Source organism: Cyclopterus lumpus, chromosome 15 (genome assembly GCF_009769545.1).
Source record: "Cyclopterus lumpus isolate fCycLum1 chromosome 15, fCycLum1.pri, whole genome shotgun sequence".
Lineage (NCBI taxonomy): Eukaryota > Metazoa > Chordata > Actinopteri > Perciformes > Cyclopteridae > Cyclopterus > Cyclopterus lumpus.
Genome location: NC_046980.1, coordinates 21,013,304 through 21,034,104, shown reverse-complemented (window position 1 = coordinate 21,034,104; position 20,801 = coordinate 21,013,304). Strand labels below are relative to the sequence as shown.

The 20,801-nt window shown below is 44.8% G+C and overlaps 1 protein-coding gene across 1 annotated transcript in view; it reads right to left on the bottom strand.

The window, feature by feature from the left end:
* Positions 1-2,429: 2,429 nt before the first annotated feature.
* Positions 2,430-20,801, bottom strand: part of LOC117743833 (regulating synaptic membrane exocytosis protein 1-like) — an 82,009-nt gene continuing 63,637 nt past the window's right edge. Inside the window, exons 18-35 of the mRNA XM_034551723.1 lie at positions 20,097-20,262; positions 19,398-19,502; positions 18,777-18,836; positions 17,514-17,591; positions 15,956-16,045; positions 14,673-14,755; positions 13,154-13,211; positions 12,796-12,861; positions 9,992-10,101; positions 9,168-9,286; positions 7,714-7,874; positions 7,387-7,589; positions 6,440-6,472; positions 4,608-4,773; positions 3,619-3,731; positions 3,304-3,405; positions 2,994-3,133; positions 2,430-2,648 (exon numbers count right to left, since the gene is read on the bottom strand). Of these exons, the coding sequence (XP_034407614.1) occupies positions 2,430-2,648; positions 2,994-3,133; positions 3,304-3,405; positions 3,619-3,731; positions 4,608-4,773; positions 6,440-6,472; positions 7,387-7,589; positions 7,714-7,874; positions 9,168-9,286; positions 9,992-10,101; positions 12,796-12,861; positions 13,154-13,211; positions 14,673-14,755; positions 15,956-16,045; positions 17,514-17,591; positions 18,777-18,836; positions 19,398-19,502; positions 20,097-20,262 (2,072 nt within the window). The remainder of the gene's footprint in view (positions 2,649-2,993; positions 3,134-3,303; positions 3,406-3,618; positions 3,732-4,607; positions 4,774-6,439; positions 6,473-7,386; positions 7,590-7,713; positions 7,875-9,167; positions 9,287-9,991; positions 10,102-12,795; positions 12,862-13,153; positions 13,212-14,672; positions 14,756-15,955; positions 16,046-17,513; positions 17,592-18,776; positions 18,837-19,397; positions 19,503-20,096; positions 20,263-20,801) is intronic.

The following is a 20,801-nucleotide window of genomic DNA, read 5'->3' as shown; positions in this document are numbered from 1 at the left end:
ACAAGAACTGTTGCAGTGAATACTTGAGTCTTTCGTCTAAAATCGTGGTTTAGGAGTGGGGCGGGGAGCCATGGGCTGTAAACAATCAGTACTCCTGGAGTAATACTGACAAAGGAAAGGGCGGTCGGCCACACCACCGAGGGTTTTTCAACAAAAACATCCGCAAAATATACTCGCAAAAACCACAATTCTCAATGGCTTTAGAAGTCCAGTCCAAACCGATAGTGAAAAACACGAAGGGGGGGGGGTTAAAGGAGAAGAAAAGTTTGTTTCAATTAATTCGGCTTATTCTTTTTCTGCAACTGGGGGGAGAAAAAAAAGGCCCGTTAAGCGCCCCCTTGTGGCTCGGTGCCGCTCAGCAGCTCGAGCACATCCACAGGACGCAAATTCCCCTCGACGAGACCAGGAATGTTTGTGTGTCAGCGATGTTCCGTTTGTCCATAACTCAAGTTCAAGCCGCTCGTCCCGGTTTGTATGTACAAGGTGTGCGTGTGTGTGTGCGTGTGTGTGTGTGAGACGGGTGTCTGCTCAGATACACTCTTTATATTCATATATCTATATCTTTATAATTTCTGTCAAACTCATAATTATACTTCATATATATTTAGCTGTTATACACACATTCTCTATCTCTGTCTCTAGCCCGACTGTCTCAAACTACGGTTTAGACACCCTCAAAGATACGCCAGGGGGCTCCAGTAAGCCCAGTAAGCCCAGTACTACAGAACAGCACTGGTTTTCAAAAGGAATCAAAGAAACACTGAATTCCAAAATATCATTTTTCCCCCCGGAGACTTCCTAAACAAGGATATTTAGACCCAGTATGGAAGGCGTGGCCTGGGCGCAGTTTGAACCCCCCTCTATTGGTTCGCTCCTGTCGTGGGTGGGGCGGGGGGGGGGGATGGCTTGGCTTTTCTCGGTTTGTATTCATATTCAGTACGAGCAAACTGTACAAGAACATGCAACATACAAGCTGGCCTAAAGGTATGTGGAACTAACACACACACGGTCTAGTCCTTTTTTTTTCTTCCTGTTTTTAATTTTTAACTTTTTTTTTATTTTTTAGAATCGTTCGTTCGTTTGTCTCGTCTTTTTATTTTACAAAAAAAAGGTAGAAAACCCCAAAAAAAGAAAACGAACGGAACGAAAGAAACGTGCATGCGGCTTGGGGCCGGGGGGGGGGAGGGGTGGGGGGGGGGGGTGGGGGGGGGGGCGGGACGTACCCCTGAGTCATGCTGTTGCTCCCTCCTGGGGGGGGCAAAGGGTGTTTCGGGCGAATGACGCACCATCGTTTGAAACACACACATACACAGAGGGAGTCTGCGCCTCGTGGTGCCATTCTGAACTCTAAACAAAGAAAGAAAAAAAGAATATTCACAATGAAACAATTATAATAGTAAAATAGTCAATTTGGCATCTACTTTGTTTCCTCTCTGTTACTCTGTCCAAAATAAAGGAGTCAAGCTTTCCTTGTGCTTGCTTTCATCCGGCTCACAAGGCTCACAATGTGCATGTGCGTGTGCAGGCTTCCCTTCATCTGAAGAGCGAACCCAAGCCGCTGCATCTTCGTGGTCGCCACGGAAACGCAAACACCAATCCGCATGACCGCGCAGCTGAAGCGGCCTCGGCCCGCTACTTGTTAGCTCCCGCGCATTGTTTACACCACTCTTCCCTGTGGCTTAGCAGCAAGCTCTACTCTGATTGGCTGGAGGGCTACCAGGTGGAAGATTCCATTTTGTTCAGAAGGGCTTTGATTGGGGATGCACCCATACCGATAACGGGCCGGTACTGACTCAAATAGCTGGATGGGATATCTGTGACAAAGGAGCAGATCTATTCAATTTAGTTTTATGTTTCTATACTCGACATGAAATCCTGGAGTTTATTTGTTGCTGCATCGAAAAGTGAGACACACAGCTTATTGATTTAACACTGGTAGCGGATCGGTACTCGGCATCGTCCAATACCCAAAACCCAGGTATCGGTATCGGGGGGGGGGTAAAATAGGGGTGTCGGTGCATCCCTCGCTCTTGGGGCTGCACCACAAAGGAAGGAGAAAAGAAAAGAAAGAAAAACATCAGGGAGAGGTGAAGAATGTCGGACGGGATCCTCCACAGAGGAGAGAAGCAAAGAAAGCAAAGCTCCGAAAAAACAAAGAGGCATACGGACGAGGTAAGAGGGAGGAGGGTGTAAGACGTGATTGTCGGACTCCAGCTAGGCTTTGATTGGCTAGTTTTGTCTCTCCCTCTCTCTCTCTCTCTCTCTTCTTCACTCTCGTTCCCTATTGCTCCGTCTAGCTTTTTCATTGGTTGACTGAGGGCCCGTCGTTCTCACCCTCTGCTCAGTCCCGGTCCAGTAGCTGTGGTCCATTATTTTTGTCATTTAAGGGATATTGAAAGGGGGCGGGGTTTGCGGTCGCCACTCGGTCACTATGACCGAACGCCCGGTGGCGGTCCTGAGCTGTCCAGTGACGTCTGAGACGCCAGCCGCGTGAGCGGAGCTAACGTAGGGTCCACCAATGAGGACGGCGGAAACAGTTTGTACCAGCCAATCACCGTGCTTGAGAGGTCCAGCTCCTCCAATAAGATCTGTGCTACGCCCATGAAGCATTTGTGGTCCAATCGTCCGTAGTCGCCCCATACTATCACCTAAAGGAGGGAATGGAAGAGACGAGTTAGACTATTTAAAACCAGTTTGGCTCCAAACTTGAATTCCACTTTTAACTCCATATTAATTTCAAGTTTATCCCTGGTTTCATTCAGGTTTATTCTAGTTTAAATCCAGTTTAGGTTTAATTTAACCCCTTTAAATTGACTTTAGTTTACTCAAGTCTTAAGTCTACAGCTCTGGCATAGAGACAATTACACCACGGTGACCTAAAAGCTACATACAGTAATCCAAATATTATTTATGGGCATTCTCACTACAAAGTGAGCAATGGTTGGTCGTTCAGTCTATTTGAGATTAAAGTGAAGACACATGCAGGAGATTACCTGAAGCACCCTGCCCTGGGGACTCTCCTCGAAGAGCAGTTGCTGCTGGTAGAGTGGCTCCAGGGTCTTTCGTGCAATCTTGGTTTTCTTTTTGGCTTTACAAGTTCCGTTATCCAGCAGGTACACCTTGACGTAGGGAGCTGTGGGGTGTGGGGGCGGGGTTTAGAGGGAGGGAGACACAACGATGGAGGGAGAAGCTCTTGTCAGGTTGTGCCTGTGTTGGAGTTTGACATTCAGGCATTGTGTTTAGTGTGTGTGTGTGTGTGTGTGTGTGTTTAGTGTGTGCGTGTGTTTAGTGTGTGTGTGTTACCTGGGAGGGATTTGGAGCCTGGTTTGGGGGTAAGGCCTCGTGCCCTGATCACCTCCACCTCCAGCTGACCTTTCTTATCCATCAAACCGATCTGAACATCACCTGTGTGTATGGGAGACATATTACGCAAACACACATATACACCACATCTGGACAAAGTATGGTAAAATCCTTCGAAGGTACTTAAAAACATTTTCTTCGCGATATGTTATACACGTATATTATACTAGTTTTCTGTGTATAATATAACCATATATCTGTCGTTAGACCTATACAACTGTAGTAACTGTGGTTTCAGATGGAGCCATCACTCACCCATGGCAGGCGTGGCCAGTGTTTGCCGGCCAACCAGCTGACCGGGGCCCAAACCATCCAGGAAGTCACTGAATTGACTGTCGGCGCCCAACCGCATACCTGAGAAGATCAGACTGACCCACACACACACACAGATGATTCAATAATTCCTACATCACCACTCAAAACATACCATAAGATGTAATTAAAGGAACAATAATATGTACGGAAAAAAATGGATCTCTATAGAGTGCTCTTTAGTATGAACAATGGGTTGATGGAGCAGCTACAATGTTAGCATAGTCGAGCTAGCAACGATCGATCCGATCTCCGATGATCACAAATTATGAATTTTTGAAAAGTTGTTTGTTTGTCGTCTTGCTGAGAAAACTAACAAAGCATTAATTTAGACTTTTTTCATGGTGTAGTTGGATTAGGATTGTAAGCATGGGAAGTCAAGTTTCCTTAAAAGTGGATAACAATTGAAGCTTTTAGACTAACCCTACTGCCATCCCACCATTTGGAAGGCAATTGTGCAATTACCTTTGAGCCATGGGGGACCATGTCCAAATAGTTGTAATACATAAACTGTTAATGCGATAGTTTTGTTATATCTATTGAATTAAAGCTGAAAGTCTACACTTCAACCACATATTTACTGCGTCATATCAAATCTGTGTCGAGGACAATAAGAAAAAATGGTGTCACAGTCCAAATACGTATGGCCCTGACTCTACGTAATGTTATCATTGTACTTTGTTGCATTATTCAGCTGTAATATTGACAAAAAAGACAGAAATCCAAGCGCAAACATATTTCCTGAGAAATCCTGTCGCCATAGCCAAGTCATATTTAGTTATGTAGTGTAATATATATTACAGATCCAAGCCGGAACTGAAAAAAAGGTGCGAATCGGCGAAGAAGTCGCAAACACAAAGCCGTCCGCGGTTTCAGCACCACGGACAGCGCCGTGGAGTCATCTGATATTTATGATATGTCGGCGTACGTACTTCCCCTCAGAGCTGTAGCTGGTCATGCTGCCATCGGTGGACTCTCTGCTGGCCTGCCGGTTCATGGCCGACCCTCCCCGCGGGTACTCCACCGCCATGCCGGTCTCCACGCTCCTCTGGATGCTGCTGCTGCCGACGCCCTTACCCACCTTCTTCCCTGCCGGGGCTTCGGAGGCAGAGAAAACAGGCCGTTAAACAACCGCGCACCGTTTCGTTCTTTATTTTAAACCGAGGCTCAGTTATCATGTGTCTCATGCGTCTCATCGCACCTACTCAAAGCTCAAACTGCGCCGGGTTTTGTTCAGGTATATGAATAAAATAAGGAACACAATACTTCATTTTTGCATCAGCTCAAAGGGTAGTAACTGTGACGAGCCTGATAACTGTAGGCCGAGGTTCATCAATACGCAGGCCACCCCATGCAAATCCCACGGTGACCTCAACAACATCGCAAGACAGAATAGATAAAAACATAGCAGCCTTCAGGATGCTCGAAAACGGTGTAAAGAATAATTACATTTTGGGAAAATAGGTAGTAATATTGATAAGAAAACATGACTTAGTAACTAGAATGCTTGGCCGGGATGTGAAGGTAATAATTTGATAAAAGGTTGAGGAAATCAAACATCGGTGGACTTAAAGGGGAAGTTCAGATCTTTTTAAAAGCCTGACGTCCTTTCTGTCCACCGGGGTTTCAGACATAGTTCCACAGTCAGACTATTGAAGCAGTGTTTTGGTTCAGGCCAGAAGAGGATGGAGTGGAGACAGAGTTCAGGAGGGGGCCGGGAAACTTTTTCAGCCTAAGAGCTATTCGACAACTCTCCCTCGCTAGCATGTTTGTTTTTTTCTCTCTCTCTCTCTGTCTCTTTGTCTCTTTGTCTCTTTGTGTCTTTGTGTCTCTGTCTCTTTCTCTCTCTCACACACTTTCTCTCTCTCTCTCTCTCTGTGTCTCTCTGTGTGCGTCTCTTTCTCTTTCTCTCTCTCTGTGTGTGTGTCTGTCTCTCTGTGTCTCTCTCTCTCTATCTGTGTGTGTGTCTGTCTCTCTGTGTCTCTCTCTCTCTGTGTCTCTCTCTCTCTGTGTGTGTCTGTCTCTCTGTGTGTCTCTCTCTCTCTGTGTGTCTCTCTCTCTCTGTATGTGTGTGTCTCTGTCTCTCTCTCTCTGTGTGTGTGTGTCTCTGTCTCTCTGTGTGTCTCTCTCTCTCTGTGTGTCTCTCTCTCTCTGTGTGTGTGTGTCTCTGTCTCTCTGTGTGTCTCTCTCTCTCTGTGTGTCTCTCTCTCTCTGTATGTGTGTGTCTCTGTCTCTCTCTCTCTGTGTGTCTCTCTCTCTCTGTATGTGTGTGTCTCTATGTCTCTCTCTCTCTCTGTGTGTGTGTCTGTCTCTCTGTGTCTCTCTCTCTCTGTGTGCGTCTCTTTCTCTCTCTCTCTCTGTCTGTGTGTGTCTTTCTCTCTCTCTCTCTGTCTGTGTGTGTCTTTCTCTCTTTCTCTCTCTCTCTCTGTCTGTGTGTGTCTTTCTCTCTCTCTCTCTGTCTGTGTGTGTCTTTCTCTCTCTCTCTCTCTCTGTGTGTGTCTTTCTCTCTGTGTCTTTGCATTGCGAGGCTTTATTATTTAACTCTTCAACAACATAAAGAAACACATCAGAGAAGTTACCTTTAACAGCTGCTTCATAAATGTATTTAATCCTGCTATATTACATAACATAATACCATGCTTGGTTTATCATTCAACAACATTTCTCAACTATGTATCTTTAGAAGCATCAGCTGAAGTGAGTGTCTTTTGTTCTGTCTGTCTGCCTGTCTGTCTGACTGTCTGTCTTTCAACTACTGCTTTACCTTTCTGTCTTTCCGCCGCCTTACCCGCCGCCTCTGAAATAACACACAACAACAACAATGCCAATAAACAACAACATCATCATAAACAACAGCAACACTGGTGAAATGATTGAAATGCGTTCCAGCGTTAGTGACCTACTGAAGTCTCTATTTACGGTTGTTTTCGGTTTGGATCAAAATGCATCAAATACATAAAAATAAAACATTTTGAACATTTGATTCAAACCAGCTCTTCACATTTGACTGCACGGTCTCCGAGATTCAAGTTAAAACTGGCAACAATGTGCCAAATACATGTTTGTGTTCATGGCCTAAGAGCTCCATTAAGATGACTATGTAAGTGTAAAGATACGATAAGATTATAATAACTATTATTATTGACAAATATATCTGGCAGACATGTTCAAATATTAGTTTCTGTGCCAAGCGGAGATCATCTCACTGAACTGAGCATGTGCAACGTGCATACAGTGCAATTTATTCAAAATAAGCTCTTATTGTCATTTATTTTTAAAAGGTCAACGCGGGCTATGCATACTTTATTTATATTTTACATTTCGCCCCCAATCTCCACCGGGTGCACCACTGTTACTCTTTAAAGCCACTACGAGATAGCATGAAAAAAAATTGTCTGAAAATTCAAATTGTCTAATTTTCCTACAAAACAAAAACATATGCCGTCAGCGTGGTTACAGTTATACCCTAATCACGTAAAAATAATCTTCATTAATTAATTAATCGTCTTTCCAGCTAAATCTGCTGCTTCAGCTTTACTGACCAACATTTCATATTTCCCTTTTAGTTTTTTTCCATCATCTTCCAAAGGCAAACAATAAATCGCAGCGCAGCATAACACATTATGTATTTACAGTAATTACACTAAATAATTGCGGTGGTATTAAAAGGGGCCTCTGGTGAGGTGTGTGTGGTGTGGATGTTCCCCTGACCCGTCTGGCTGAGTTGCGAGGTGCTGCGGCTGCGTCTGGACGGCAGGATGGCGACGACGCGCTGGCTGAGGCTCGAGCGCCGCTTCTTGATGCCGCTCCCGAGCGCCGTGTCCGATTGGCTGCCGTCGGCGTGCTCCATGCCGTAGATCTCGCCGCTCACGCTGGTGCTCTTCATCATGTGGCGGCCCGTTGCGCGCATGGCCCTGTCGATCATCACGCGTCAAGTTGAATTTATGCGACCCAATGTATCGAAAATAATAAACTTAATTGATACACACGAGGAAAAATCAAGTGTGTGTGTGTGTGTGTGTGTGTGTGTGTGTGTACCTGAAGCGTCCCCGGGGTCTCTCTGACTGTATGGACATGTAGCTGGTGCTACTGATGCGAGAGGCACTGCTGGTTCGAGAGATGGCTGACACGTCGCTGACATCGCTGTCCGAGGACTTATGGGAGACGTTCTCGCTGCTCCGCCTCTGGTCCTTGAAGAGCTGCGGGGGGGAAACACACATCGCACAACAGGCCGGTCTCAGCCAGCGTTCAGAGCAACGAACGACGCAGAGAAAATACCACACGCTGACATTTTTTTCCCGTTTATTCTCTCGCGGAATCTTGAACGTGGAAGTATAATGGCAAAACACAGCGGGGGCGGGTGGGAGGGTTAGATGGACGGGCCCAACAAACGGATACGTTGATCTATTTGTCACGTAACTTGCATACTTTGGTAACGGCATGTTCGCGAATGTAACGAATCGCCACGCGTTACAGGCTTTCGGCGGAAAGCCTAAACATCCTTAAAAAACCGCTGCGCTTGCTAGCAGACGGTAGCACGCACTGAGAGAGAATGATCGGCCCGACTGCAGTTGCCCCTCAGCTCGACGGCATTTTTTCAGGTCATTGTTCGGTTTTTTTAACGACGCGCAACTCAACTGTTTCGGTTTTGCTCAGCAAAAGAAGAACTCCGATACGCACAGTTAGCAGCTAGCTGCTGGCCGTTGCTGAGCGCTTAGCAGCTAACGAGACACATATTTCATTGTTCATTCTGGTCACATGACATCTATTGCTTCTGTCCATCCGGGGACAGTTCTTCCCTTTTTTCCCTGTCAAAGGTTATTTTTGGGGAGTTTTTCCTGATCCGATGTGAGGTCAAAGGTCAGGGATGTCGTATGTGTACAGATTGTAAAGCCCTCTGAGGCAAATTTGTAATTTGTGATATTGGGCTATACAAAATAAACTGAATTGAATTGAATATTTAACTGAGAAACAGTCCGGGGACGAGAGGCGTTGGGATCATTGAAGAATTTGTGCGTTCGGATAATTCGACCGGCTCTTGTCGTGGCTGCCACCTCCGGGTCATTTCACTCAGCGTGGAACCTTTCTAAGCAAAAAAAAAAAAAACCTTGCTTATCTATGAAACCAGTGACTTTCCTGCAATGCCAATTCCAAAATGTGTGTAGTGAAAAAAAGGCCCGAAGGAGACATAGGAAAGGGTATATCAAGCTGTCTCGTTAGGCAAATAAGTAACACCTTTGTTTAAATGGTGTTTAGGGCCTTTAAAGTAGCCTCAAGACCGCTTATTGTAATATGAATCCTACTAATCTGTCTTACATGCAAAGTATTGCTCATGTTTTGGAAAAATGAATTTGCAATTTACTGCGATGCACTTCAGCAACTTTATGGCCCTTACTCTCTGGCTGGAAACCCTTATTGTCCCGCTCCATTCTGAAGCCACCCCCGCAAAAAAAATTAAAAAGAAATGCAATAAATACACAGCTGTGGCCCACCTCCCGTTTATTCTTGAGGGCTCGGTCCAGGTCCTGTTGGCTGGAGGTGGTGGCAGCTGATGCCCGGTTGGAATGGACCCTCATCTGGAGCTGACGAACGCACTCCTCTGCTACCAGGGCTACATACACACACACACACACACACACTTAAATTAGACACCGCACTGCAAGTTGACCCTATTTGCGGGACGTAAACATGGAGTCCTGAAAAGCTGCACACACTAACACTGACTCAGCATGGATAGGTGATCCACCCGTGTATTGATTCATCTGCAGGTCACACAGCGAGTGTATTTCAATAAATAGCAGCAACAGTTACGCAACTTTCTATTTTTTCCACGGACTATTTCTTGGCAGAGAGCAGTGACTTCCCCGGAGTCTCGTCTCCAACTGTGAGGTTGCCAGGCAACCAGCAGATGCTCCAGAAAGCAACAGCGTTGGGACCCAAAAACAAAAACAAAGTGCCCAGCACATTAACCCTCCTGACATTGTAGAGAGAAAATACCCTGTTGACTTCCAGCTGGCCTGTTCCGACACCGTAAAGGATAGTTGGGATGTTTCAAAGTGGCCTTGCCAGAGGTATGTATCCATACTCGGTGTATTGCTACAGTAGATGACTTTGGTGTTTGAGGGTTCGTTCATATTCACCAAAGTCACGCGGTAACACGAGCCAACTAGCCGGTTGAGGCAGAGATAATAATAATAATAATAATAACAATGATATCTGAATTTCCCTGCATCAGCCAAGATCATACAAGGTGGTGAACAAATCCCCCCCTCACCTGGACTTCAGTTTACCACACACAACCAGTAGGCGTCCGTACCTTGTTCTACAGTGCTGCTCTTGGGGGGAAGCTGTGGGAGTTGCCTCACTCTGCGGGCGGAGGAAGACGTCACTGAGGAGGAAAGAGACGCACCACCTTGGAGGTGGCCCCTGACACGAGATGGTAGTGATGGTGAGGAAAGGGTACGGAGAGGGAGAGGGGGAGCAAAAGCAAGGATGAAAAAGGAAGAGAGAGAAAATGATATTAAAGTCAATATGTGTGTGACACTGCAGCTTCGGTCGTCACTCGCAGCATGGAGTTCACATGTCTGGAGTTGATCTTATTCCCATCAGCAGCATTTCAGACATCAAAAGTTGCTGAAATTCACCTGAAGAAACACAAGAAATTGAGCAAGAACAACAACCAATGGAACCAGCGGTCATTCCACATTTCTTATCTTATCTTCTTTTTTTTTTTTTTAAATGAAACGACAGAATGTGGCTATAGGGGTGGAAAAGGATCCGCCTTGGAAATGAAAGAAAAGCAACAATAGTTTGGTGAAAGATTCAGAGAGTGAAGCTCGTTCAGGGGTTGATGGCGAGGGATCCTGTGGCAGGAAGAGCAGCAAATAAAGGTTAAGACGGTGGGAGAGCACGGAGAAGGTGAACGCCTTCAAGCACAAATCCCACCACGTCTGCAGACAGCCATTCATTGGTCATCCACTCTCACGACAGACCCGAGGCCAGGGGTTATTTAGAACACCCGTTTCCTATCTCACCCTGAACTACCCACAATTACTTTGCTATTGCCTCAGCAACACGTACACAACACAGACACACACAAAGACGGCTCACAGAAAACACGTAAACGCATGAGGGAGTGAGAGAGCAGCCCTCGACTGGTTAGTCTAAAGGGCCACTCATTCTGGGGAAATCCCCTTACCAACGGCCTTCTTTCCTCTGGAGCCCCTTAAGATGGAGGTGGGCTTGATTCTGGTACGTACACACACACACACACACACACACACACACACACACGAGTGCCATACAAACCCAAAGCCCCCGCAACACAGCGTGGAAGCAGCGTGTGTGAACAAAAAAAAAGTGGGAAGAAAGATGGGGGTCAAGGGAAAATGGAGAGGAAAGAAAAAGAAAAATAATACAAATAAATAAAACAAGGTAATCCAAACCATGTGACATTCAAGTTAAACTATTGGATGGATAACCATAATTTTTTTGTACAATTGAGGATGAATTCTAACAGTATATTTTACATAACACTGCCACCAGATCAACTTTTTAATTTGCCCAATACTTAACATACTGTGACAAAAAACGGATGACATTCCCATCATCATAAACTGTACTTTTGGTGTGGGGCTATTGTAATTCGCAAAAGTTAGCATTTAACATGCTCAGAACATAATAAACATTATCTCTGCTAAACACCAGCACGTTAGCATTGACCAGGCGGCAACCACTGGGTCTGAAAAGTGAAGCCAATGCAGAAGTGCCTTAAACCTGCATACTGACCACCAGGGGGCAACTCCTGGTTGTATAGAAGTCTATGCTTCATGTGTTAAAGCTGCATTCTCTCTCCTGACCACCAGGGGGCGACTCCTCTGGTTGTATAGAAGTCCATCCTTCATGTGTTAAAGCTGCATTCTCTCTACTGACCACCAGGGGGCGACATTCAGGTTGTATAGAAGTCTATGCTTCATGTGTTAACGCTGCACTCTCTCGACTGACCACCAGGGGGCGACTCCTCTGGTTGTATAGAAGTCTATGCTTCATGTGTTAAAGCTGCATTCTCTCTCCTGGCCACCAGGGGGCAACTCCTCTGGTTGTATAGAAGTCTATGCTTCATGTGTTAATGCTGCATTCTCTCTCCTGGCCACCAGGGGGCAACTCCTCTGGTTGTATAGAAGTCTATGCTTCATGTGTTAACGCTGCACTCTCTCGACTGACCACCAGGGGGCGACTCCTCTGGTTGTATAGAAGTCTATGCTTCATGTGTTAAAGCTGCATTCTCTCTCCTGGCCACCAGGGGGCAACTCCTCTGGTTGTATAGAAGTCTATGCTTCATGTGTTAATGCTGCATTCTCTCTCCTGGCCACCAGGGGGCAACTCCTCTGGTTGTATAGAAGTCTATGCTTCATGTGTTAATGCTGCATTCTCTCCTTTCCACCAGGGGGCGACTACTCTGGTTGTATAGAAGTCTATAAAAATGACTCTACTTCTGTCTTGATGTATTCCCTCAGTAAACATTGTAAAAATGAGTTTATGGTCTCAATCTCTAGTTTCAAGTCTTCTTCAATACAGCGTGATGTTCATTTAGTAAATGATGGCCCATTTAGAGACAAACAGACCATAAACCAACGTATTCTTTAGAACGGGGCTACCTTGTGATTGACAGGTTGCCACCACGGCGTTGTCCGCTCTGATAGCTGTCTCTGTTTTTGGTCTTAAAACTTTAAACCCTTCACAGTTAATTGAAACCGTTTTGGGCGCCTACAAATCTCTTAGTCAGCACTTAGCTCCACCCTCTCGCGTCACCTCTGGTTGCTAGAAACCAAGGCTGTAGAGAAAGTTAAGACGGTCACAACACCAATGGCCGTAATTTGTTGGAATTCATCCAGGTATGAACTAAATATAAACGTAATGCCTCAAGCTACATATATGTTATCATTAGCTACATTGCAGAGAAGCACAGTGAACATTTCACATCCCCCCTGTAATGGTAAAAAAACAAAAGATGGCGGAGTGGGGTTTGAAAAGCTACCAAAGTCACGTAATCTCCAGCTTCCGTCGCTGAACTCGTACACTACTGTTTGACATGTGCTGAGCCTGCAGTACATGCCTTACCTGCCACTGTCTGGGAGCTTCCTGCCAAGAGCGTGACACTCGGGTGTCTCCAGGGTCCGAGGCTGCCTGGAGAATGGTGGATGGGTAAAAGTGAACAATACGCAAAAGAAAGAAAAACATGGATGGATGGATGGATGGATGAGAGGATGGAAGAGAGCACGACGGAGGATGAGACATCGTTTAGATTTAGAGCAGCCTGGCGTTGTCAGAGGTTTGTCATCGGCCGTATACGTTTACCATCCGGAAAACAGGAAATAGGGGGCATGCTGTGATGAATGGTGTGATTGTGGTATGAATAAGGGGTGTCACACACTCATGCTTCATCTGGTATGTGTGTGTGTAGTTGTTGTTTGTGTACCTCTTCTTTGTACTGAGGTGAATTAAAGTCTCTTGAGAAGGAAGTAGCATCCATATTCACACACACACACACACACACACACACACACACACAGTCACACTTCTGGTATGAATTTATGGACATCGTGAATTCACTGCTGAGCACTTTGCCTTGAAAAAAGAGAGAGACTTCTTAAAGACTGAGAAGGCGAGCACACAGAAGCAGCAGATGGCGAGTCCCAGAACGAAAAAGTGCACTCGGAAAGGCTGCAGGGAAGCGAAATAAAGGAGGCCGGCTTTCACAACACAACCAGCTCTAACTACTCATTTCAGAAGGGAACAAACCGGTTGACTGGAAGGAGAGGAAAAGCAACAGCAAAAAAAAAAACCTCTGCACCAACAACCACAACCAGGGATGGAAAAAAAAACTACCGCTACAATTCTGCAACAAATTACAAAACCAGAAAGACACCACCCACAAGCTGAGAAACCATACAAGCGACCCGTTACACAATGTGAGCGACACGGACCCAAACAAAGCAGAACTGGCCTCGGCGGGGAAGTTCTACTTTGTACACCATGTTCACTCTCACTGTGTCCAGCTCATTGGCCACAAACCAGAAATGAAGGCATAGCGATAAGAGGCTGAATCGAAAAACATAGTCAGGATTAGCTTGTGATTTTATCTTGTTTTGTTTTTTTGTCAAAAATAAAATGAAATAGAGTGAAACCCTGCAGTTGCAATTGCTTCCATTATTGGTTTCAAGGTAATACAAATGTCAGGTATGAGCAAGTTTAAACCATTTAGGGATATAGGATTGATGAGAAGATTGATACCAGACCCATATCGTTGTTAACCGTGAAGCTAAAGTTAAGATATATTAGCGTAGCGTAGCATTAAGATATGATATAGGGGGTAAAACCGCTGTGGGCTTCAGTTATGTCTCATTTAATAATTTGTCCCTTGTGGCAGAGCCAGGCTAGTTACGAATCTTAATGCTACGCTAAGCTAACCACCATAACTTCATATTCAAGAGGACAATTATGAGTACATTATCTCATCTAACAGTGAGCAAAGTAAGCGAGAAAAAAAAAGGGGTATTTTCCCAAAATGTTGCACTGTTTTCTTTAAAGGCATTTGAGAATCTCTCCTTTTGTACTAAATTTGGATAACATAAATCAGAATTGAGCTCGTTCCTCGTGATGCAAGATAAAGTCACTCACTTTCACCAGATTACAAAGAGTTGGAATAGTTTAGGTTGCAAGATCTCGACCAGCTAATCAGAGACATCGCAACTCAGCAGAGAGATCAGCGCTAGCTGCAGATATGCGGTAGAGCTTGACGTCTGCCAGAACCCAAGAAGGCCCAAAGAGTATTGTAGCTAGCTTAGGGGGTTGGGGGGGGTGAGGACTTGGGAATTGGTGACAATTCCTTCAACAAAACATTTTCGGGGTTTGGTTAATAATGGCATCAGATTTTAAGGCATTAGTCAAGCTCTAAGAGGAGGGGGGGGGGGGGGGGGGGTCCACAAACGGGTACCTGTCATCTTCGGGGGACGCATGTTGGATAAGAATCCTGGGGCTTGCCGGACGTCTCCGGGGCAGGGAATGGGACAAAGATTTTCTATGTGTACACATACAAAATACATCACCCATATGACCAAATCAACAAACCATTAGAAAATCAGAAAGCCACGCTATTCCATGGGTATTAATAGGCGCACGTATTTCCTGGTAACTTGGGGGGCAACAGAACACCTGAGCTACAATAACGGGGTTTACATTTTTTTTTTTAAAGTATACTTTCGCCAAAAGGGAGCGGGATTACTGAAGGAACGCTGCCCCGATGGTCACACAACGTGGTGGAAGAACATACATTTTAGAGCATATCCGGTACCACAGGGCGGTCGCGCCAATAATCGTTCACATTCAGCCTTGGCGGAGGTCTCACCCCTTCTAGTTATTTTTTTAGATTTGTTGCCAACAAAATACCGACAATAAATCTGCACGCGACATCCAGGATGAAGGTGCACGGAAGGAGGAGAGTATTTTGGACCCTCGTCTTTTTACACTGCGGTCCCACTCAAGACCAAGAGTGGACAGGATGAATGTTTACAGGGACCCACGACTCTTTCAACGTACATATAGCATGTGAGTGTCCTCCTAAAATAGACTTGAATACATTCCAACATAATTACTTTCAAGGTATTTGATTACATTCTGGGTATGGTGAAGCAAGAAAGCAGCCCTGGCAGCAGAAATCCCAGGATCAAGCAGCATTAGCTATTATTAAAAAAAAAAAGCTAGCAAATTAGATACTTGAGCGGTTGAAGGGTTGATTCCACTCGAGCCGCGACTGCGTGAAACTAAGCAGGGTGATTTTATTTTGAGATTAAGCAAGGTGTACGAGAAGAGGTGCACTGCTTCTGTCGGTGGGGTGTCAGCGAAGGCGTCTCGTGATGTGAATACATTAAATAAATGAGGAAATCTGGTCAAATATTGCTGGAGTTGAGCACTTGAACTCATGCAAGTATTATTAAGGATCCTCGCCGACGAATCCACCTGTGTGTCAGTTTTAGAAAATTGTTGCACCTTCATACAAAGCTTGAGGATTGTGGCAAAACATGGGAGCTGCAGGGAAACATAATAGAATAAGAGAGTGGTGCACATCGGAGGGGTCTTAGTTAGAGTGAGGGTCATCTTCAGCTGGGACCAATCAGAGGGGAAAGAACTACAAAGACCAGGAAAGGTAGAGGATAAGAGACTACTGGAGCACTACAGGAGAGAGAGGAGGGTGGGGGGTGGGAGGGACAGAGGCTGGTACCTTTCAGTCTCTGATGAGGGGGCGTGATAGTCTGGAGTCAGACAGGTGGCGCTAGCGCTCCTAACCCTGTCCAGAGAAGGCTGCAGATCACTAGAGGCACCACAGCACAACATGCCAATCCAATGGAGATGGAGAGGAGGAGGAAGAGGAGGAGGAGGAGGAGGAGGAGGAGGAGGAAAAGGAGACAGGACAGACACAAACACAGAGAGAAAAAACAATGGACAAACAGAAGAAAAAAAAAAAAAAGGTTTAAAAGAAGGTCCAGGTTAGATTCCCAAAAATCCTAATGCTAGACTGAGAACTAAACCACGACTGGCTGGCGTATATGGATGCGGAGTGTCTGCAAGTTGTCTTGGTTGTCATGGAGATGGGGTGGGAGTGGAAACCTGTGTTTTGCTGATTGCAAAGGATGGAATCCTCTGTGCACTTTTTGTGGCAAACCATTCGTTACAGTCTGTGCGCACTGACACGTGTGTGTGTGTGTGTGTGTGTGTGTGTGTGTGTGTGTGCGTGTGTGTGTGTGTGTGTGTGTGTGCGTGCGTGTGTGTGTCTTACCTAACGGCCACCTTGTCTGTGAACATTACGACGCGGTGTGTCGTGATGGCGCTGCGCGTTGCCACGACCACGCGCGACCCCGCGAAAGAGCTTATCGTTCGGCATGCAAGCAGCGAGGAACTAGTCACAGGGATGATCAATTTTTTTTTTTAAAAACACAAAAAAAACAGCATGCGAAACAAAAGAAAAGCTCAGAACGGGAAAAAAAGGGGAAGCTCCGGAGAAGATACTCACACAAATACTCGCTCTAATATCGGAGAGGATCAACATTTACTACGATAAAAAAAGGATTATGTGCTTCGCAACAGGTTGAAAAAAATAAACTGGATCACACTGGCACCACGAGATGCGTGAAGGCCTCAGGATGCTTCAATAAAGTGTGTCGAATGGTTTATCGATGTGTTCAAAGACCTTTCTGCTACTTCCTGAAACAGGACCTTGGCTCAGCGTTTGAAGTTGTCTCTCAAGGGTTTTTACTATAACTATTGCACTATGGCATAGATTGTGCCAAGAAACTTCCCAAATTGAGTATTTGCATTGAGACAGTTACTTTCAGTATAACACTTTTTTTCTGAAAATGTATTTTTGAATATGCAAATGTGGGATAACAAAAAGTGCTAATTTGCAAACATTTCCAGAACAGAAATGTAAACATTTGAAATGCTTGTTTCATTTTGTCGACATAAAAGAGGGATTTTTCTTTTTATCGCTTAGAAAATACTGTTACAAACATTAAAAATAATGATTTGTTTTTGTGTCACAAGCTTCCTGGATGAGACTAACTTTTGGTGAATATAAAACAAATCTAAGGATGGAAATAGACAAAATAAATGTATATTTTGAATGTCGTCTGTCCACTAGTCTGAATACTACACTGATGTATTGTATTTTTTGTAATGTCTTCTCTTCCCAGAATAAATTGAATACAGAGAAAGACTCGTTGTTTGTTTGAAGCGTGCTGAACCCTGAACCCTGAACCCTGAACCCTGACTTGGGGACTTACCTGTTTGCATGTTTGTGGGTGCCATCGAACAAAAGGGGCATCTTAGGGGGCAGAGTGCTATTGGGCCTAGGAGATCTCCTGATGTTTGCATGCATGCAGCCGACGGAAGTAGGAAGAAGGAGGAATGGGTGAAAGAGGAAGAGAAAAAAAGAGGTGCCAACTTATCCAGTGATTTTATGTAATGCGTCGTCCTGAATTAAGCTTATTTTAAGATGTGTTTCGCTCGTCAGCCGATTTATTCAGTTTTTTAAATTATTTTGTATTATATTTTATTTTATTCGTCTGTGTGAAAACAGCGCAAAATTCCTCGCAAAATCACTGGCTAAGCTCGGAGTGTTTTTTTTAAATTATTGTATATATTTTTTTTGCAGTGCAAGAAAATTCAATTCCAGCACACAAGCGTCAAAAGCCGTCTCTGAGCTTTAAAAGCGCCTCCTCCATGTGACGAGCAAATTATGAATGACAGTAAAAGTCTTGATGTGTCCAACTGTATATTTGTTTTTATTGGAGCAGATGTGTAGAGACAGGAGCTGCCGGAATAATGCAAGCATGGTCCTGTAGTGCCCTCTTGTGGCTCTGAGGCAGCAGTACAGCAGTTCCTCCCATTACATTAAAAAAAATGTAAAAAATGTTTGCTTATTCCAACACACGCTACTTTCCTGGCATTTCCCAAAACGGTGGGGGAAGTCACGTCAGTGATATAGTCTATATATTTTTCTTGCTGTCAACAAGCCACATGAAAAGACCAAAAACTGACACAAATGCTCACCGGAGCACCGAATGTGTATTAATCCGCAGCTGAAAATAGTCCCCCGACAAATGCACGTTTTTTTTCCCCTCCTGTTTTGAGTGGTGTGTGCCGAACACTACAACGCCCAGCGGTAAGTCGTCTGGCTTTTCTTTTTCTTTTTGTATTCAACGTATATTTCCTAACTAGTTTTTTGAGATTTACATCGTCAGTAGAAACAAATGGACTTGTGTTAGAGAGCCGCAGAGAGAGTAGGGAAGTGGAAGAGTATTGATAGATGGAAAATTAACTGTTGTTTTTCTTCTATCGGCGGTCTTTTAAGTCCAGTTAACAATTCTACTTTCATTTTTTTAATGACTTTATACATTGGAAATAACATTACATATCTATTATTTTCAGTTTAGCTTGTTTTTCTTATTATTTTTGGACAAATAAGAGACAAAATCTGTCGAAAACTACAACTGACCCCAAAAACCCCACAATGTAAACAACGTGTCGTGAATGGCCGGGTTTACCTGGTGTGGAGGCACTCGGCACTTTTGCCTCGCATTGACTGGTGGATCATGATGACCTCACTGTGGTTACCATGGGGATGGATGACACATTAGGAAATCAACAACGGTTAAAAAAAAACAAAAAAACAACAACAACAGAAGAGGGTGAATAGGAAAGAGGAGCTGTGGCTGATCGCCAGACACGCACGACACACACACACACACACACACACACACACACACACACACACGACACTCAGAAACGCCACCGATTGTTGCCACCAACGCCGTTTTGTCTAAAGCACTCTGAAGTCACTTTATGCGATATTAAAATCAATGCGGAGAACCAAAACGTGGCCCCCGGCCCACTAGATAACAGGCTGGAAAAAGAGAATTTCTGAGAGAGAATGGGCAAAAAAATGAAATCGGGAAACATCTTTGATTTTGATTTTCTATGATAAACAAAAAAGTGCTAACATTTTAGAAGATCTCACGATCGCGTTCAGACTTACATGTCGAAACAGAACAATGCAGACACACAGTGTTGCACAAAACTCACAAACTATCCCACACAACAAAAAAACATACGGCCAGAGATGTTCTCTTTTTTTTTTGCCAACCCAGCAACATTTATGGTCTCACCTGTCGTCGAGGTACTCCTCCTCCTGATGGCGACCCCTGGCGGTGTCGTAGTGGCGGGTCGGAGAGCGGGAGCGGCGTGTGTGAGGAAGCTCGTCATCCAGACTCCTAAAAGGAAGGAAGGAAGGAAGGAAGGAAGGAAGGAAGGAAGGTTTATGCCAGGTTAGCGGTCAGGCGGTATTGCAGCAGACTCTTGGCGGGGGCTCGTTTGGCTCGAGCCAGTAAAGGCAGAGCTGGCAGCACTGTGTGTTCTGCATCAGACATTTCATTAGTAGATGGACTCTGTTTGCTGGCCTCCAACAAACTCCCTCACTCGTCCTCTCTCCCTCCTCCATGTTGCTTTTACCTCTTACATGAGTCTCAATACCTTCCCACCAGGCGGATATTGGTCCTTCATTGTGCATTGTTAGACTTCGGGCCATGCCAACCGACTAAATTGAGTGAAAATACGTACTATATTTGGCTAAAATATGCCCATTTGGAACGAAAGAAGTGGATAATGCCAGCATTCACTTGTCACTGTTGGAATGAATTGCAGCCACTGTGACCACGAAGGGCACATTTACAAACATTGTCGACAAACAGCTTCAAATATTTGTGCGCGTGTCTTCTTTAAATATCCCCAGCGGAATCATGTAATAATGTTTCTAAGAGGACAAAATGTTTCGGTACGTCGCTCCTTCGGGAGTAAAACGTTCTCACCTCTGGGCGGGGACGTTGGGCGGCCGGGACCGCGTGCGGCCCTGATCCTCGCGGTGCGGCGAGACCGAGCGGGAGCGAATGTGATGGGCGGGCGTCCTCTGCTGGTCCGGCACCTCCAGGGTGGACGTGGACTCCCGCTGCCTCTCCCTGCCCCGCCCGTCTGCTGCTGGGTGGGAAATGGCGGTACACACATATATATATATATATATATATAAACACACACTTATAAGATAAAATGTCATCATAAATTAGCGTAAATATGTCATGAATAAAGGGAACTATTCAGTAGTTTGTAGTGGAAATGTAAAGCCCCGATCCACAGTCTACAACCACCTCTTCAGCTACATATTAGCATTAGCAAAGCTGCTAAATATTAATTATTATTATCCAGGCACCCAAAAACATACAAAAGTAGACAATTTAAACCATATTCTATCCTAAGGCTTGCTTGAAATCAAACCCAATTTTTTCGATCTATTTACGGTCACATGCTAATATGAATATATTCACGTGTGGCTTATATACAACTATTTGAAGACGAGCTTAATAAAAGAGCTGCATTTGACCCGTATTTGTTTTTAAATGTATAGTGAAATGAAAAAAATTGCAACGGAACTATATCTGAAGATAAAAATATAAACAAAGAGACCGATCAGGGATCGGTGGGACCGCGTCAGGCTTTGTTCGCGGTCCCGCGGCCACTGG